Source organism: Nesoenas mayeri (assembly GCF_963082525.1).
Source record: "Nesoenas mayeri genome assembly, chromosome: 5".
NCBI classification, from domain to species: Eukaryota; Metazoa; Chordata; class Aves; order Columbiformes; family Columbidae; genus Nesoenas; species Nesoenas mayeri.
In genome coordinates, this window is record NC_137548.1 from 16,940,316 (window position 1) to 16,959,778 (window position 19,463).

A 19,463-nucleotide genomic window follows, 5' to 3' on the forward strand; every position below is an offset into this window, starting at 1 on the left:
CACTCAATCTGTATATTCATTATAGGTCAGATATACATTTGCAAGCAATTAGTGCCTTTTTAAGAGAGCCACCCCAAAAAGACCTATCTGAAGATATCCCAGCAGATTCAAATTCAAAAATCCAGATTTTTTTTTTTTAAACCATCTGTATTGTTTTTGTTACATACCGTTATATTTTAGTTACATACCACCAGCATATCACTAAAAATCAGACAATATCAGAATTCAAACCTAAATTCACAGTTAGCAAAAAAACATCTTTTATTTAAGAAAGTCAAACCAAACACTTGGATATAAATGCATCCCAGGAGACTGAATTCCAGATCCAGGTCAGCTTAGGCCCATCTCTTCTACTGCATTTATGCACCATTCATGGATTCACAGCACTGAAGTTAAGCGTACTGGAAGGGTTGAAGGGCCTGCTTACCATGTTGACCATGTTGTAGCAAGGGAACTAGATCCAGCAGTGTCACCAGTGTCACGTAAAGTCCTTGATAGTCCAAAGATGGGTAGTCTGATAACTGAGCATCACGACTTTGCTGGCCACGTTCAGATGGAGCATCTCGCAGGACGCTGTAAAGGAGGGAGCGAGTAACAGTAGGGTTGATGGAACTGACCTGTGGTCTTAGAGATGGGGTGAGTGGGAATGGCACAGGAAAAAGACACATGGTCATGGGCACTGTCAAATTGGAGGCATCTTGATTCTCCTTCTTCCCTGTGCGGGACAAAATGCTGTTGGGGGGACAAAGAAAAAAAAGAGACAACAAAGACACAAAGAACAGCACATTACATTGAAATGACACTATAAAACAAATAATAAAACACCAGATACATCCCACATAAGATGCAATCCCTACTGAAACCAGTGTGTTTACAAATCTAGCAACCATTCACTTTCGTGGTTCAAGGAAAGAGAATTAAAAATTGACATCTAGGAAAATTTCATTGCATCTCATGTGTTATCTGGTTCATAAGGAGCAAAAATATAAAAATGCATGTTTCAGTGCCCTACCCATGTTTCACAGTTAAGAAAAATTCTGAGAATTAAAAGTGCTTGCTATGGTAAAATAGTTGTGTCACAATAGGCTGGTACTTTGCTCTGAGATTTTAAGAGATTTCATTTTTTTTCTCCCCTATAATCTTTTGAACCAACTGACTGAAAACATGCAAAATATAGGTGTGGCACTTGCAGAAACATGTTTTAGCAAAGAATAAACATGTGTGTTTGTTAAGATAGTCTTAAAAATCACATGTTTATTGCATTAAAATAATGTCTGTATGTATTTTATGATACTGTTTCATGACCACTCACTCAGTATCATTTGAGATAATGAAGTTTAAACAGGCACATGGATTTAGAAATAATATAATATTTCTAAAATGTTAACTAAACTACATTTGGAAAAGTTATAAAATAATATATAGTAGATGGTCTTTAGCATATGTTTGTGAGCTAATGATAATGGTTGTTTATGTGTGGTTTTAATTTTGCCCATGTTTAAGGAGGAAACATTTTACTTTATGAATACAAACACTCCTTGGGTAAAGAATTACCTTCAAAAATCTAAGGGCTAAGCAAGCAAAACCAATTATGTAACTGCAGATCAGACAGTATGTTACCATACATTCCTGCTGTTACTTACGTTATTATTCAACAAAACTCACTATAAACTAAAGGAGAGATAATTTCAAAAAATAAAAAGGATTTAGTGGGAATCAAAATAGAGGCTATATGTCAATCAGCTTGTTATGTCATTTTAAGAATGCCGTAACCATTTTAATCTAATTTATTTAAAAAAATAAACCCCACTATTTTAAACAGAAATAAATTGTCACTTAAGCAGTGTTATAGTTTAGTTATCAGGCAATTATAGGGTTAGTTCATAGTCTTCATATGTGCCTATAAAAATATAATACACCTTTTAAATATATTAAACCACACACAATGCTTTTTTTTTTTTTTAAAGTACATTTTGCACCTCTCAGTGGTTGGGATTTCCAAAAGCAGTTGCTGTTGGTTTAACTCTGCTCCAAAAGTCAGGATTAAACCAAGTCAGTGGCATTAAAATTTCCACTGACTAATGAAGAGCTTAGTTATGTCAAAAGGGAGCACTTCTGGAAACCTCAGCCCTCTTTAACAGTACAGAGATCCCTATCATATAATCACCTTAGCACAGATATATCTTACCTCACAAGTCAATTTAACAATTTACACAAGCAAGCTAAACTCTTGCTAAGGTGCTTATAAGAGAAGGTGTCATTCATTTGCCATATATATATAAAACACTTCTACAAGTACAGTTCTATGGCAAGCGGCTACTATCACATCACTCTTGCAGACAGAGATGACAGACATATTGTCTGTTTTAAGAAACTAGATACTTTTTTTCCTTTTTTATTGTGTCTTACATGTTTGGCAGATAATTTTCGTTTCTGTTACCCAATGTCCAGTACAAGAATCATGTTGACTGTCAAGACAGTTTATTCAGAAAATCATCTAAGATGTAGCATGACTTTATAAACAGATCATCAGAGTGCTGATTCTTTTTAATTTGCTTGATGTTCATTTGCCATATTTTGCAGCTCATGTTTAGGGGTATGAAGGTACCAAGTTGTATTCTTTCCCTGTCTACCAACAGATAATACCAATTACCCATCCTTTTACTCGCCAACACATCACTTCAAGCACACTTCTTCCAGAAAGGACATTACTGTATTAATTAATCCTTGTTTTGGAAAGCGTAAGGCAGTGATAGAGAGCTCACACTATAGACTTCCTTTCCTTATAACATGGAGCTATGGCCCATCTACAGATTAGAGGCCAAAGTGCATCATCTTGTATCTTGATCAGGGCACCCTCCTGTTCACAAACAGCAATGAGATCATATCTAAATTCCAGCTGTAACCACACCAAATTTAAAAGGAAAACAAACAAACACACACCACTTTCAGATCCAGGCTTTTGCCTGACCCATATGCTTTTAAAGTAATAAACAGAAGAGTCAAAATTTAAAATCTAGGAAGTGCCCTAAGACCAAGATATGATGACTGCAGTTTGCTCCTGTTTCTGTTCAAACCATGTCCTGAGAACCTGGAGTGTCTGCACATCATAACTCCACACTGAACGCGTTCTCTGGCAAATGACAAAGTTACCAGGGCTTGTTTCAAGATTTGTAAATCTTTGCTACAAATTTATCCCAAAATTACTGCCTTCCAGGAAAGGCTTTCTAAAATGCCTACAAGAGAATTGCATCTCACCAAGGCAGCAAAACAAGTCTGACCACTAATTAGCCACTGGGCATTTATAACTATTCTTTATGTAAAACATTTTACTTAGACATAAATATGGAGAATTTTCTCCAAGAAAATGTGAAAGAATGAGCTATTATGCAAGATGTTTATTAAGTCTTAGATCATTCCTCAAATCAGGGAGAAAATACTGAAAATGAGCAGGGCATGAAACAAATTCATGCTGTAATGTAAAGAAATGCTGTTGCCCAAAGAGAAAAATCAAGGAAGAACTAAATGAATCAATGTGCTATGCATTGTGTATGGTGATTTTATGTGATGTTTGTTCATAGAAATAAGGATTTAATTTTTTTTAGCCATTCCACATCTGTTCCCCCCACCCTTGAGCTTCTGATTTATTGAGGCTATGTACAGAGCAAAGGAGCAAATTATTCCCTGGTGCAATCCACCTATAGCTAGCAGAATGACACCAGATATGAATGTGATCCAAAAGAGCAAGCATGCCCCACTGAAAGGAACACAGTCAATGTGTCCATAACATGGAAAGGTAAAAAGTATAATAAACTGTAAAAGCTACACCTGTAAAAATCATCATATGGAATTTCTCTGACTAACTATTCCTCCATTATTCTTTGACTACAAATGTTCATAAATATATGTTTGCCTAAAAAGATGAGCTGCAAAGAGAGTACACATCAAACTGGGAAATATTGTTTAAAGTTATCTTAAAACAGTAGATGATAACAAGCAACGTATTCTGAAGCCCAGACTCAAAATCTCCAGAAATCAATGTGCATTTTTGCTACAGTTGGTCAGTATTCTCTTAGCAGCTCAAATTCATTGCATTAGCTCTATCTCAGGCTCCAAAGGTCATCTCTACCATGTACTTCTATCATTGATGTTAAACCTCACACAATGGAGTCTCAGTGTAGGAGGCAGAAAGAAGACTCAGCATGCAGAATATTCAAAGAAATTTCTGCACACACTCTTCAGAAAGGTTCTTAGGCAGTCTGTTTAGTTTTAAGGTAAATCTTGCAGAGATCTGCACACAGTGAGTGGGAGTTTCCTTCTTTCCATCTGCCACACTAAATACAGGGTGTGTTTTGTTTTGCTTTTTTATCCAGCTCCTTTCTTAGCACCAGCAAGTGTATAAATTTATATTGGTTCAACCATAGCACTCAAGCTTTGACCCACAGTTCAAATTCCCCAGTTACAGGAATTCAGAATGTGGAGTTGACCTTGTTCAGTATCAGGACTCAGTCCACTTAAATTTAGATCCAAGTCCTGGCTTCAGCTTCTGGTGCCCTTTTATCTCTGAGGCTGAGCAGATCCTAGATCATAAGGACAAAGCCATTTGTGTAGAGCTGCACATCAGATATAAGGATCACTTCTGCATTATCAGCTACAGGATTTTGGTTCAGTCCCATTCTGAACATAAAATAAAGAAATGGAGTTGGTCAGTTGTGCAATTCCTGACCTGATTTCTGTTCCGCTCTCATAGTCACCCAGTATAAAGCTTTTTAGTAAGTTCAGAAACATCACTGCTTATGGAGTGTGAAGAATTTGTCACATAGGACATGTCAGCTGTACTGCTTAGAAAGATAAAGAAAACTGTGTGGTATAAAGACACTTTATTTAAGCAGCAGACTCTACATCCACCCTGTCCCAATGGACTTCTGCCCAAAAAGAAACAGATCTCATTATAGCACTTGGTAGTTACAGCTGAGAGAAAAGCATTCATAATAAGTCCAACTTTCTTGCTTTAACAGCTTAAAGGCCAACAGTATTTACACAAAGGCTGTTTTGTCATTTGGGACTTTATTTAAATGTGATTTAACTGTGTACGCTGTGCAAATAATCCATCAAAACAGCCTGATGTGGGAACACAGCCACATTTCAGAGGTATCTTTAGTGACTCTCCAAACATTTTCCCCACTACTGCAACATAAAGAGACAAAATTTAGTTTCTTAATCTTAAAAAAAAAAAAAAATAGGCCCTACTGTTTGCCATAAGTTTCCTCAACACTCTAAACGATGAAGGAAACAAATTTCTCAGTGGTTAAATTCTACTCTTAAAGTTTTCAAAAGTAAACAGGAGGTTTTTAAGTTTGTGGTGAACGTTTGTTCCACTGAGTATTTCTGTCTATGTACCTTTCCTTCTTGACCCTGTTTATGGGTCAAGAATTTTGATACATCCAATGCACTTCAAATTAATGTTAAAATGAACTGCTGTCAAGTTTAAACTCTTGCTTCACAACTTGTACACATCATAAGGTTATGTGTACAAATGTATGGGTTAACTGTTTTTTGTTTATGTTTCCTCAAACAGGGCAAATAGCTGCATTTCCAAACCAGTTTATAACAGCAGAGACTTGATCTTTCCAGGTATAAATCAGGAAGCTATGCACAGAAATACAGCTTTAAATGTATTTTTCTGGATGTGAAAACTAGAGCCTGCCAAAACCTGGGCAGACAAAAATAACCTCTTCACTGTTAAAAACCATTTTTAGAAGAATTTGAAAATATGAGTCCACTAGGTAGCACAATGGAATGTATACCATTCCTAATTAAGTCTCACAATTTTTGCTATCTTTTTAGCAAGACAGAAGGTAGTATTTCCTATATGAAATGTATTCTGCAGTCATATGGTATTTATTACTATGTATTATCAGTAAATATTGGACTAGATCAAAGCCCTGGGTCAGAGCAACTCTGACCTGTTGTTGCGATCCGAATCCAGATCCGTACACAAACTTTGTGTCTACTTGTATTGTTGTAAGGGACTGAACCAGAACCCAAGCCTGACATGCAGCTGAACTATGGCAGCATAAGAACCTAGTTCTGCTCGACTGGCTCATCGCTCCACGATCCTGAGGCACCAGCACTGTTAAGGAGGTGATGGGCATACGCATCCAAAACTATCAGTCACAAACTCCTTACTTCACAAGTTCAGCATGTTTGTACATTCCGCTAAGTCTTACGAGGGCCAAGCAAATGTGTAATCAACCAAGTTTATTTTAGAATCAGCCACTCAGTCAGCAGCTCAACTGGGCAAATTGGGCAACAGCCACTGAAGAAATTAATTCATAACATTATTTCCTTAAATTATGCTCTGACTCTTTTTGGCTGAGCATTGACCCATTATAGCTTGCAACCAATTCAAAGTCAATCAATATCCCCTACAATTCTTTAGCTCTTTTTTTCTTCAAGAGCATTAGTTAAAACTTACCTCAATAACGTCTGAGAAAAGTATTTCAGAGTATTTGCAATGTCAGTTCCAGAGGGCACAGGGTAAATGTTGTGGAGAACCCGGTTGTGGTATTCCTGAAGGTAACGGATTTTGGAAGCAACTACACAAAAGACAAAAAACAAACAAAAACTTTCATTTAGGCTTTTTGCAGGTTTTGACAGAATCACATCTGTTCCCACCATTTCTGATTATTTTCTAATTTAAAAACTAAACAGTAAAAAACAGAAAACTCTCTACATTCCTTCTAATTTGACTGAATAAAATGAACACTCCAGTGCAAGAATGTCAACAGGAAGGAACAGAAGTGAATACCTGCATCTGTATTAGACCAACTTAGTGCTAGCAAATTAAAAAAATATATATAAACAAAAACAAACAAACAAAAAAACCAGACCTGCACTACTTCTCTGCCTCCAAGATCTCAAGATTCATTTATAATGAATGAGTCATTAAATCATAGGGGATTCATGTGAGACAGATAAATATTTCTAATGTCAAAGCAGAGATATAAGCTAAAACAGAGAGAGCTTATGTGATTTACTTTAGGCCATACATTTACTTCATGCAATGAGTTGAAGATACGTAACGACCTGTGCTGTTTATTTAAATGTTTCAGGAAGTTTGATGATGCAGGTGAGGAGATTTAAAATAGTAGGAGCTCTACACCTTTACTGAAACAATTTTTTTTGTTATTTTAGAAATAGAACAATAATGGGTTTATTTTCTAAAAGAGATCCTTGTTCAGTATTGGAAAAAGTATTTACTGACCATACCTGCAATGCCTCACATTGCCTACATGTCAGAAGACAGCCTCATGCAGAGACACCTAAGAACACAATTCTTTTTTGCTCTGCTCAGACTAATAAGCTCTGCTGAGAAGCCGAGTGCTCTGGCTGTGGCACAGGGCTGTGCCAGCTCAGCTGCGCTTTCAGCTCTGCTCTGCAGTTGTTCACAGCATCACCCTGTGCAGACAAAGCCTCAGTGAAACCAGAGCTCACTGGGAACTCCTAATCATGTTAAAAGTGCACCAAGACTGTGTAATAGGCAGTTCAAAGGGGAGATGCTTCCAAATGACCTCAGCCCTTGAACATATGGATTATGAGAGTCTTTTACTACGTCAAGCTACACCTTGTTCCTCTACAGGGCTTCTGCTGTGTGGAAGACAAATTGTGTTTCCTAAAGGAGCAATTAGTCAGTCCTTGGTTTTATTCGTTTTACCAAATGGCATTTAAAGAATGAATACCATTAAGTCCTCCATGGGACAGGAGGGCACTAACTTGCTGTCTATATGCCTCTCACTGCTGTTGTATGTGAACATTTCATGAGCATTCCATTTTTTTTCTTCTATCACTGACAAGCTGAATGAAAAGGAGTGACTGAGTATGAAGCTAGGCATATTTGCAAAGAAAACAGACCACATTTCACAGTAGCCTTGCAAAGAAAAATTCACAGCAAGACACACAGTTTACTGTGGCTGCCATAGTTTGCTATCAGATATCTGTAAGTGAATTAGATTAACAAAATGCTAATGCTGATGATGTCAGAATTCAGGTCTAGATGTATTTCAAAGAACTGTCTACCTCTCTACAGCTACTTAGTTTCAAAAAAGGATATGAGGTATCTAGAATAACTGGCTTTTAATAAAGAAGGAAATCTACATATTTTTATTCATCAGCATTGCCACATAATTGTATCAGGCAAAATATCAAAACAGAAAATTTATTTATAAAGCCTAAATATTAACATTAGCTTTAGGCTAAAGGTTTTAACTTCGCCTCTGGGTAATGTTTCCGAGGACACTGACAATGTCAGCACATCCTCCCAGAACACAAAGAACCTTCTGAAGGAGTGTACCAGAGCAAAATGTTGCCAGCTTTCAAGACACAGAAGTGTGTGAATGACCCAGTTTTCTGAGTTTCTGAGCACCCAGAGATATACTTCAGTGATGTCACTCTGTGGAGGTACTTAGCCATTGTCATAGGGTCATCACATAAAACTATTTTTAAAAAGAACAAAAAAAAAGTTATTCCACAATACATTGCTGGGTATCTCTCTAGGATCTACACAGACCTAACTAAACTCCCTGGCCCCCTTGTAAGCATTGACTGAATCAGGGGTAAACCATTAGGAGTCTTGAAAGACGGTGTTGGTTGCTCCACTGTCTTGGAGAGAACAGAGGTATTCCCAGACACTACTTACCACAACTAAACACCAGCTACTGCTATTTAAGGTGAAAAGGAACTAATTTCCTTTTAATACAACAGAACAACATAGACATGCCATGATTAGTCAGATGATGAAAGTCGCTGCCAATACCACTGGTATGGGATATGATATGCACATTGTGACAGAAAAGGGAGGCTTTGAGACAATTTCCAGATTGCCACCATTTTACCTGTTATTCATACAACCTGCCAAAGAGCTGTGGGGTGGCCACAGATTCATATTTAGACCAGCAACTCTTCCGTTCTGATCAGCCTTTTTCCTCATTTGTAGTGTTTTGCTGTTGTTCTTGGTAAACTGAGATTCATTATGGCTTGACTCCTTTCCAAAACATTCCGGTTCTTGCCTCAATCAATGAAGGCAGAAGCAACAAGAGCAACAGTTGGGGTTTGAAGGTTTGCCTGATAGTGATGTATGCACATCAATATAGTCCTTGTTGGAGTCTATCATCATCTGTCAAAAACTGCAGGTGAAGGAATCTTGAAGTTATGTTGAGACACAGACATTTGGTAATACTGTAATACTAGTCAGGAGAACAGCCTTGGCAAACAAAATACATTCAGTAGGTTACAATGCACAGGATGTGTCCATTAACCAAATACCTTCCCTGAAGCATCATGAAAAAGAGCATTAGGACCCAGGAAGTTCTGAAACCTGGACTCCAGTAAATCTTAAAATAGAGAGCAACAGGACATGGCAGGGCAAGACATAGTGTCTTGAACAGTACAAAGGGATGAAAAAACAGCCAAGGAGAAAATATGAAAGAGAAGCTCAAACAGAGCAGATCAAAAGCATTAGGAATGGAAGAACAGAGAAGACAGAAGAGAAAAGAAAGAAAATGCCAAAGGCAGTGTTGGGACAAAAGGCGGCAGAAATTCTTCCACATGCCACTGTAAAATAAGCATAATTAATGTATAAAAATCACAGGAAAGAAGAAACAATTACAGAACTCAGGTGGGGGGTGGGGAAGGCAGAAATTGAACAGATCCGAACATTGCACGCTTCAGGGCTGTTGCATGGTCAGAACATTATGTCTCTATTTATGAAGCCAGAAGCATATCCCTAAAGCAATAAATTAGCATCCACATAATATTTTAATAGCAACATCATCCATCACTGTTAATAAGCTGTAAACCCTAAAGGAAAATTAACACAAGTATTCTTTTCCTTAGATCAGTTCAGCACGGGCATACACAAATACAAGGATCCTTCCCAGGTACCTGGAGAACAGAGACAGCAAGTCTCAACACATGAAGTGTTAGATCACACTGTGTCATCATGACAAACATCAATCCAACCTACTGGTCACAGACTGCCTGGCTCACAACCATGACCCTTGTATCAGGAAAGTAGCTTTGATACGGGCGACAAGCTTGACGGCCCTGGTTATTTTTCTTCAACCCTCCCACCAGGGCTCTTGCAGATGCACCAGTTGCTATCAGCAGTAACAATGGTGGGGAACAGCACAGTCCAGCTGCCGATGTCCCATCCACCGCATTATCTGACCTTGCTCTGATCAGCTCCAGACAGCAGGGTGGTTAAAACGCCGGTGGCTGTACAGACACAGCAGGCTCGGGCAGGGGGTGTCAGCACCGGGGCTCCTGCTGGGAGGCTCTGAGGGTGCAGCAGGTGGGCAAGAGAGTAACACCCAGCCTACATTCACCCAAAAGGTGAACAGCACGGGCAACAACGACAGCACACCTCCCTTCTCGCTCTACCTCACGGCAAGATCACTTTCAAGATGGAAACACACGAGTCACCTCTGGTCTCTACAGTCGGATCTCCAGTCTCTCAGGGGGGCACCTCCTTTGGGACAGGGCACAGCACCATCAGACCAGGCAGGCCGAGGGCCAAGCCGGCGGTCTCGATCTTCATTCTCACCTCCTCACCTCTTCCCCTTAGGTCCCCGCCGCTGCCTGCGCACAAACACACGGCCTCCCGAGCGGGGCCGGCCGGGAGGGGAGATGCTCGGGGGCCGCCACACCAACCACCCGGCGGCGGCCGAGATGGAAAGAGCCAGAATGAACGCAGCGCCCCCCCACACACACCTCACCTCCTTACACTGGCTGCGACGCGGACGCCACATAAGGTGGGAGGAGAGCGGGCAGAGCTAGCCCCGGGGCACTGACAGCCGGCAGCGGGGCAGCGCCAGCGGCGGGAAGGCGACCCCGGCCGCCCACCCCCCGCTCCCCGCGGACAGAGGCCCCAGCCCGCGCCGCCCGGCCCCAACACTCACACTGCTCCGCCTTGGTGGACATGCTGCCGCCCTGCTCTGCCCCTCAGCCACCGAGGAGCACCTGCCCCCGCCCGCGGTGAAGGCGACGGCGACCGCTTCGCCTCAGCAGCCGGGCAGCTGCCGCAGGGCTGCGGGCCGGGAACGGCGGGCGGGGCGGGAACGCGCTCTTAAAGGGACAGAGCGTCTGTCAGCCGCGCGTGGCGGCGGCTTCGCAAGCGGGTCTGTCCGAATGCCCGCCCGCTTGTCCCAGCGGGAGGTTACCGCGCCGGAGCGCCGGGCTCGCTGCTGCGCTGGGCCGGGAGCTGCCGAGCTGGAAGATCTTGACCTGCTCCCCCAGGCCTCGGCGGTGCCCCTCGGGGTGTTTGGGGCTGCGGAGGGGGGCTGGTTCTGCGGAAGCTTGCAAGAGGGGAAGCGCTGAGGTAGCCGAGGGGTGGCGGCACTATTGTCAGGCGTTTTTCATGAGACTGTGTCTGTGTTCTCCGTTTTATACTTTGCATGAAACAAGGATGTTGTTGCTTTCACCACTTCTCCCCTCACGCCTCTGAGCTCCTGCTGTGTCCCTCAGCAGGGCACACAGTCGGGTGACGAGATCCCCCGCTTGTCCCCATAGTGTGCCAAGGCATCTCGGGACTGTCATGCCTTCCCCAAAGAGACCAGGGCTGAGCTCAGCCCAGCTGTGTCCCCTCTCTGTCACCAGTTCCCAGCTACGGTTACCGCCCCAGGCATCGTCAGTACAGGATGAAGATGGGATGGAAAGACCTGGTGGGAGTACAACAATAACAATGTAATTTGTTTGCTCCCAGATAAATTATTTCATTGATGTGTGTTCTGTCACATTCCCCAGCATCCTGACATGGCCTTACCAGGTCTCAGAAACAAACAGCTAGCTATGGTTTTCTTCTCTGAAACTTTCCAAAACAGTTATTCAGGTCCTCACACTTCTGAGAAAGGCATGTGGAAGCAGAGGTATTTCATCAGTCAGGGCATGGGAGCTTTGGTGTACACAAGTAAAAAGCCAGCTGCAACATATTCTCCTCAAAACACTGGGCTGCGTAAGGTGACTGGGCCTGTGGCAGCCAAGGACAGCTGTGCTGTGGAGGCAGAGGAAAACAGGTACTTTTTATTATTCATCATGCAAAGTAGCACCTCCAAACTACTGCTGCCCTGATTGGGGGACGATGCACATTCTGTGCCAGGAGCTGGGGTGAAGGAGCAGATGCTGTTCACTGACATTTAACATGTTGGGTTTTTTTCTCAAAGTGATCTTCTAAAAATACTGTATGTACAATGTTTTTTCAACACCACTTAATTGTATCCAAAATAGAGCCTGTATTGCATTTACTTGAGGTCATAGTTATTTCCACACTCCCTGCAGCTTGCGATCCCCAAAGACAGAGAAAAGCCAACTTAAACTACTAGTATGAACAAGCTGCAGGGACTATACTGGGACTGATCAGCAACTGAAAGGCATGAATTAATTGGGAGAAAAATCACCTCAACTTCCTTGAGCAGTACTTCACAAAAGCGAAGAGCACTGGCCCATTCCCATATGTGGTTTTCTCCTTCTTCCTGTTGGGCTTGCTGCAAGATTCCATAGGTTGCTACCTGAACATTTACGTTTACTCTTTTACATTTAAACATTTAGGGGTAAATATTTAAGTTTGGTTGGGTTTTTTTCTTATTAGAAATTGACATGTGAGATCCAATTCTACTGAAGTCAGTGAGAGTTTTTCTATTTATTTAATTTAATGAAGTGCCCAGGGAGGTCACGTGTTGCTACAAGCCCCACTTCCCCCAACCTTAGGTCTCACAACACAGAACATAAGTGACAAAAATATAGATAAATGGCTTTCAAACCTCACTGAAATAGGCTCTTGAAGGCAGGTCTCATCTTTACCTTGGATTTCTGTCTCTTGATGCAACAAATCAATCTGAACAGCTTTATTGCTCAATACAGAATAAGAGGGAACTATGCACTGAGAGGAACTGAGGTCCCACGGGTATTCTTTAAAATACACCAAGTGTTGACATACTGCAGTGGTGAGTCTACTGAAAACACTCAGGTTGATAAAGCAGAAATACACTGTGACAATATGAATTCCGTTTCTCATGTAAAATTTTTCCTCAGGTTTAAGTGCCTTAAAATTGCAGCTATGCCTGCATTTACAAGAAAAGGTCGTATACTGTCGCGGTTGAGACAGACAAATGACATGGAACAAGTTCTTCCAGGATGAAAGTAGTAGATGCCATTTATTGCTACAAGTGCATTTTTATACAGTGTTACCAATTCATGTGTCTCTTCCCTATTGGTTACAAGTTACAGCAGTAACATCTCATTGGCTAATTTTGCTGTCATCCATGTTACTCTTCTACTCCCTCCTCTCACATGGGTACATCCCTTCTCTCTCAAGGGTACAACTTAATATCTCCAGATACTCCTTTACTCACATCCTTCTCAAGGGTAAATCTTAATATCTTCAAGGCTGATCTCTATTCCCATACTCTCTGTCAAGGATTCCACAGACCTGCTGTATTTTCCCACACTATACAGTTCAGCATGTAATTCAGGCATATGGAAAACAATTTACTGCTTAGGAGTTCTTCTGCATTCCTAAACAATGCCTAAGCCCCAAATAAGTACTGATACAAGTCATCTGATATTTGGTCAATTTGATAGATTTGCCTAGTTTGCTAATACATAGAGACTTACGCTTCAAATTGTGAACAAATGTCATAAAGGAGCACATACAGGAACACATTCTGGGAACTGATTTCTCAAGTCTCTGTGTTGAACAGAAGTCACCATTTCTCAGCAAAATGCTCATTAATCTGCCTAATAAAATGGATACAGTGCTCCACTGTAAACATTTTTAAGCAGCTAATGTTTGTGTCCATATGCTTTTTACCTCTGCATGCATTCAGTTAAGAGAACATATAAAAGCTGCAGGCATCTGAAAGTCCGCTAGTCATTAAGGCAAGAACATATTTTTAACAATAAATGGGGAATGGAAAACTTACCAACTTATGAAAACTAAAAAGAACAAATGGTACTTTTCTTAGTTCATGAGTGGAAATTTCACAGAATCATGGAATTACTGAGGTTGCAAGGAACCTCTAGAGCTTGTCTTCCCTGCTCAAAGCAAAGCCAACTACAGTAGATTCTCAGGGCCACCTCCAGTTTTTGAATATCTGCAAGGATGGAGACCCCACAACCTCTCCAAGCAACCTATTCCAAGGTTTGACTATCCTGACAGTAGAAAAGTTTTTTCTTACGATTAAGTGGAGTTTCCTGTATTTCAGTTCGTGCCCATTGCCTCTGGTCCTGTCACTGAGCACCACTGAGAAAAGTCCAGTTCTATCTTCCTACTCCTGCCCCTCAGGTATTTATACGCATTGATACCCGCCCCCCGGCCCCAAGCCTTTTCTCACTGAGACTAAACAATTCCAGCTCTCTCAGCTTCACCTTATATGGCAGATGGTCCAGTTTCTTCATCATCTAGCCCTTCCCTTGACTCACTCCAGTATATTTATATCTTTCTTATACTGGTGAGCATGGAATGAGAGAGAGCACTCCAGACGGGGTCTTACTAGTGCTGGGTAGAGGGGAATAATCACCTATCTTGGCCAGCTGGCCATGCTCTTCCTAATGCAGCCCAGGATCCTGTTGGCCTTCTTGCTACAAAGGCTCATTGCTGATTCGCAGTCAACTTGGCAGCTACCAGGACCCCCAGGTCCTTCTCTGCAGAACTGCTTTCCATCTATTTAGCCCCTAGCCTGTACTGGTGCTTAGGTTATTCCTCCTGAGGTGCAGAGCTTGAATTTTCATCTGTTGAACTTCATGTCACCCCTGTTGGCCCTTTTCTCCAACATCTCAAGATCTATCTGAATGGCAGCACAACCATCTGGTGTATCAACCACTTCACCCATTTTTGTACTACCTGCATATTTGCAGAGGGTGTCCAATCGTCCAGGTCTCTGACAAAGATGTGAAACAGTACTGGCCCCAGTACTGACCCCTGCAGTAGTGACTGGTTTCCAACTGGACATTGTGCCATTGATCACAACTCTTTGAGCCTGGTGGTTTGTTTGACCTCTTTTCAATTCACATAATTGTCACCTTATCTAGTCCATACTTCATCAGTTTGTCAATGCTGATGTTATGGGAAACAGTGATGAAACTCTTGCTAAAGATACCACTCTCCACTCATCCATCGAGCTAGTCATTTTGTCATAGAAGGCTCTCAGACTGGTCAGGCATAATTTTACCTTTGTAAATCCACACTACTGCCAATCACCTTCTTGTCCTTTATATGCTTGGAATTGGTTTCCAGGATTATTAATTCTATCATCTTCCCGTGGGTCAAGGTGAAAGTGACTGGCCCATAGTTTCCTGAATCCTCCTGCTTGTACTTCTTGAAAATTAGGAGTGGTATTTACTTTCTTCTGTTTCTCAGGATGCTCTCCCAGTTGCCTAGGCCTTTGAAAGATAGTAAAAATCAGCTTTATAATTACATTGGACAACTCCCTCAGTACTTATGTGTGCATTCTATCATGTCCCATGGACTTGTGTATGTCAGGTTTGTTTAAATGTGTCCTTACCTGATCATCCTCTACTGACAGGTAAGTCTTCCTTGTTCCAGAATCTCTCACTGGCCTCAGGGGCCTGGGATTCCCAAAGTCAGGTCCCACCAGAAAAGATCACAGTAAAGAAGACATTTTTTCTTCAGCAGGTCCCCTGCCGCATTCAGCAATGGACCTGCATTTTCCCAAGCCTTCCTTTTGCTGCTGATATCCCCACAGAAACCCTTCTCATTGCTCTTCATCTTCCTTCAACGGATTAAATTCCTTCTGGATCTTGCAGGACCCCATCCCTGCACACTTGGCCAGTGTTTCTCTGTTCCTCACAGGTCATCTGCTCCTGCTTTCACCTCTTGTATGATTCTTTTTTATGTTTGACTTTTGTCAGGAACACCTTGTTCATCTATGCAAGTCTCCTGTGACCTGTTCTTGACTTCCTCTATGCTGGGAGGGACCATTCTGGTGCTTGAAGGAGGTGATGCTTGAAAATCAGTCAGCTGGATGTCCGGATATTAAGGTGAAAAAGTGTACTCAAGGGAGCTACAAAATACACCTTCCTCTTATAGAAGAATTAGTTGTAAACCACATTCTCTGTTTCACTGACTGAGGAGATTTAATTCTCCTATTTTCTTCCACTGTGCTTTTTGCAGGATAATGTAGATAAGGTTTGGAAGGGATGAGGAGTGTACTGGGTGCTTTGTGCTGCTTTTAACTAATTTTTTTCTGCCATAACAGTGTGAATTGCAATGACAACCATTCAAGAATAAATTAATGAAATATACCATCAGAAGAAAATCAGTTGTGCAGAGCTGAATTTACTATTTATGTGACTGTTATCACTTTGAATTACATTTTCAAGTATTCAGCTCTGAATAGAGACACAAAATGTAGTATTGTTCATTTGTTCTTAATCTCTGAGCATTACCAATCTACTTTTAGAAAGGTAATCCTTTCTGAAAAATACAAAATCCTAAGCTGTTCTACCTTGAATCAGGTACAGAAATTTCCTTAGATTCTTCATAAATTAAAGTGAATGTATGCATATAGAAAAAATAAATGTCTAGGTAGCTCTTTACAAGTATATATGTATGCATTTGTATGCAGAAATGTTCACTGTTACCAACTCTTGATACATTCTCTTGGTGTTTTCCTTAAAGGTTCGGCTTCCAGAATGAATTAATTATATGAATCTGTATTTGAATTTTAAATAAACATTATTTCTTGCCTGACATATACAGAGACTCAAATGCAATATAAACAATATTTGAAACAAATGAGGTTTTCAACACCTAAATGAGAGACAAGGACCTAAATGCTTTGTAAGTTTTATTTAACACACACAAAAAAAAAAAAAAAAAAAAAGGCAAAACCAAACAAACCCACAAAACAAATAAAACCAGTCAACTTTGAATTTAGTATCTTTTAAGTCAATGTCTAGATTTTTTTCAGACTTCCTCACATTTTCTGGCAGGAGCTTATCATTAACTGCATTGTGATAGGGATATTAAACCTTTTAGTAGAGGTGGGAAAATGCTTGGAATGTCTCAAACTTTGCTTTAATCCCTACAGGCCTCTCTGAATCAAAGTCTCTGCCATACTATAAAGGAGGGAAGGGAGAGCAGAGTCTGACTGATGAGCCAGTGATGACTCCAGTAAGAAAAGCCAAACATTACAAGTCAACTGGAGCAGCAGCAGGGGAGAATGAGCTTCTCTGGCACTTAGCACTTTTCAACCCACTCAGTGCTCTCTGCCTATCTACCTCTACCCACAGGCTGACCTAACCCAGATGCAAGGTGCTTGGTGTGGGACTGGAGCCCCCAAACAGGACCTGATCTCCTCCCTGTCAGATTCAAACAGCACATAGTGTTCCTCAGGCTCAGACATGTGCACTTGGCAGCAGTAGTTAGACCCCATTAAATTTAATTTGTCCCTAAATCTTTGCTTTCTGTAAGTATTAATCCTCTTGAATGATGGTCAAATAGATAATCACTTGAGAAAAATATCTATCTGGGATTAAACTGAACCATTAGGCTCAACTCAGATATACTACAGCATGTTGACACAGGATGATTTCTGGAGATGTTCCTGAGGGCTCAGACACCTGGGTTAACCGGCATCAGCTAAGAGACAGTGAACTGGAAAGGCACCTCTACTTGCTCACAGAAAATCACATCTATACACAAAAGTAACACAATATCCCTGACAGCTCGTATAGTCTTATGCTGATAATCTGTGGGAAAATAATTTATTCCCAGGAGAAGAATATCCAGACTGTGCTGAGACTTAAATATGCAAGGGAAACTCCCCATCTTGCCTTCAATGTTACTATCACACAGCAGTATGTACAGACAAAAAATCAGCCAGATCTCCTGCTGTGGGAGGACAGGAACGCTGCCATTCTGAGGAGGAAGGTGTAGAGTACAGTGGGAGGAGAGGAGAGGAGAGGAGAGGAGAGGAGAGGAGAGGAGAGGAGAGGAGAGGAGAGGAGAGGAGAGGAGAGGAGAGGAGAGGAGAGGAGAGGAGAGGAGAGGAGAGGAGAGGAGAGGAGAGGAGAGGAGAGGAGAGGAGAGGAGAGGAGAGGAGAGGAGAGGAGAGGAGAGGAGAGGAGAGGAGAGGAGAGGAGAGGAGAGGAGAGGGGGAATAATAGATGTTGGCAGTCACGGCAGAAGTGACTGTGATGTGATCAGAAGCTTGGCTGAAGCCATCAACCCGTATCAGTTGTGCCATCTGGTATACAGGAAATGCATTTCAGTCAGCAGTGGTTTGGATTGATTTAAAGTGAGAGACTGAGCACTAAAGAGCTCTGGGTTTCGTTGCTGGTGCTGTGATCCCAACAGAGTAGCCAGCTTGTGATGTTAGTATTTGTTCTTTCCCTCCCCGATTTAGAATAATTAAGACTTGAGGAAAGAAAAAAATAGGAAATACAGTGGTTATTTGCTTGTATCTACAAATTTTTAATCTTCTTATTCTGACAATTACTTCAGTTAACTCTGTGGATGTTAGCTTTATTATTACATTTGTCAGTATCTGTCACTGTAAAAAAAATCTCTGATAAATGCCCTCAATTTCTCTTCTAGAGTAATCTCATTAGCCTCTAAATGAACAAAATACCTAATTTGTTGCCATAGCAGTGGAGTTTTGAGAAATAAATGGTGACCTGTGTAGAGAACTAGCACAAATCTGATAAGCATGTACTAGGACTATTATAAAATCAGAGATTGGCTTTACTAGCTCTAAGCAGCACAGTGTTTGTGACAGCTACCATGCCATGTTTGGGAAAATTAGCATCACCCTGACTGAATTAGATGTCCTCTCAATAAATGGAAAGTTTTTGTTACCTTTAATCTCAGACTTGTGCAGAATTGACTATACCAACTACCTACGTAGCCAAAGTCAAAGCACATTATAGTGTTAGTAGTGCTTGAGGAATTAGAATGACAAGTGTCAAAAACCTGCCTTCTTAAACCTGCACAGCATCATGGCCTAAGGGCTGAGGCATGAACATGGAAGACAAGAAACCCAGAGCATATTTTTTATTTGGCTTTATTATTTATATACTGAAGTAATAGTGTTTGGGAAAGGCCACTGCTGGACAAAAACAGTAAGAGAGAGCAAAAGAAGGCATGAGATTTTCCATGAAGGAAGTTAGGAGAAATCACACAACATGCGATGCTGCTAAGGTCCGCAGTGTGTTATTGCACATGTACCATGTTTGTGACCCATGATACAGTGAAGGCCCTGGATCAATAATAACTGAATTTGACTGATCTTTCTTGTGTGCTTGAAGGCTGCCTTACTCGCAACCAGCAAGTCTCTTCTCCAAACTGGTTTGCTCCACATGGGAGTCCAGGAACTATATAAGATGAAGTGAAGTGTGGGCTATTAGAGACTAGTGCCTTGGTGTGAAACACAAAGTGAACTCAATTG

General features: G+C 41.3%; 1 protein-coding gene across 2 annotated transcripts in view; it reads right to left on the reverse strand.

The window, feature by feature from the left end:
- UNC79 (unc-79 homolog, NALCN channel complex subunit) overlaps positions 1-10,980 on the reverse strand; it is a gene marked incomplete at both ends in the record, with an annotated part of 108,724 nt that extends 97,744 nt beyond the window's left edge. For both annotated transcript variants that reach the window (XM_080345566.1, XM_080345565.1), the window contains 3 exons: positions 428-732; positions 6,479-6,599; positions 10,959-10,980. In XM_080345566.1, the coding sequence (XP_080201692.1) occupies positions 428-732; positions 6,479-6,599; positions 10,959-10,980 (448 nt within the window). The remainder of the gene's footprint in view (positions 1-427; positions 733-6,478; positions 6,600-10,958) is intronic.
- Positions 10,981-19,463: the final 8,483 nt, after the last annotated feature.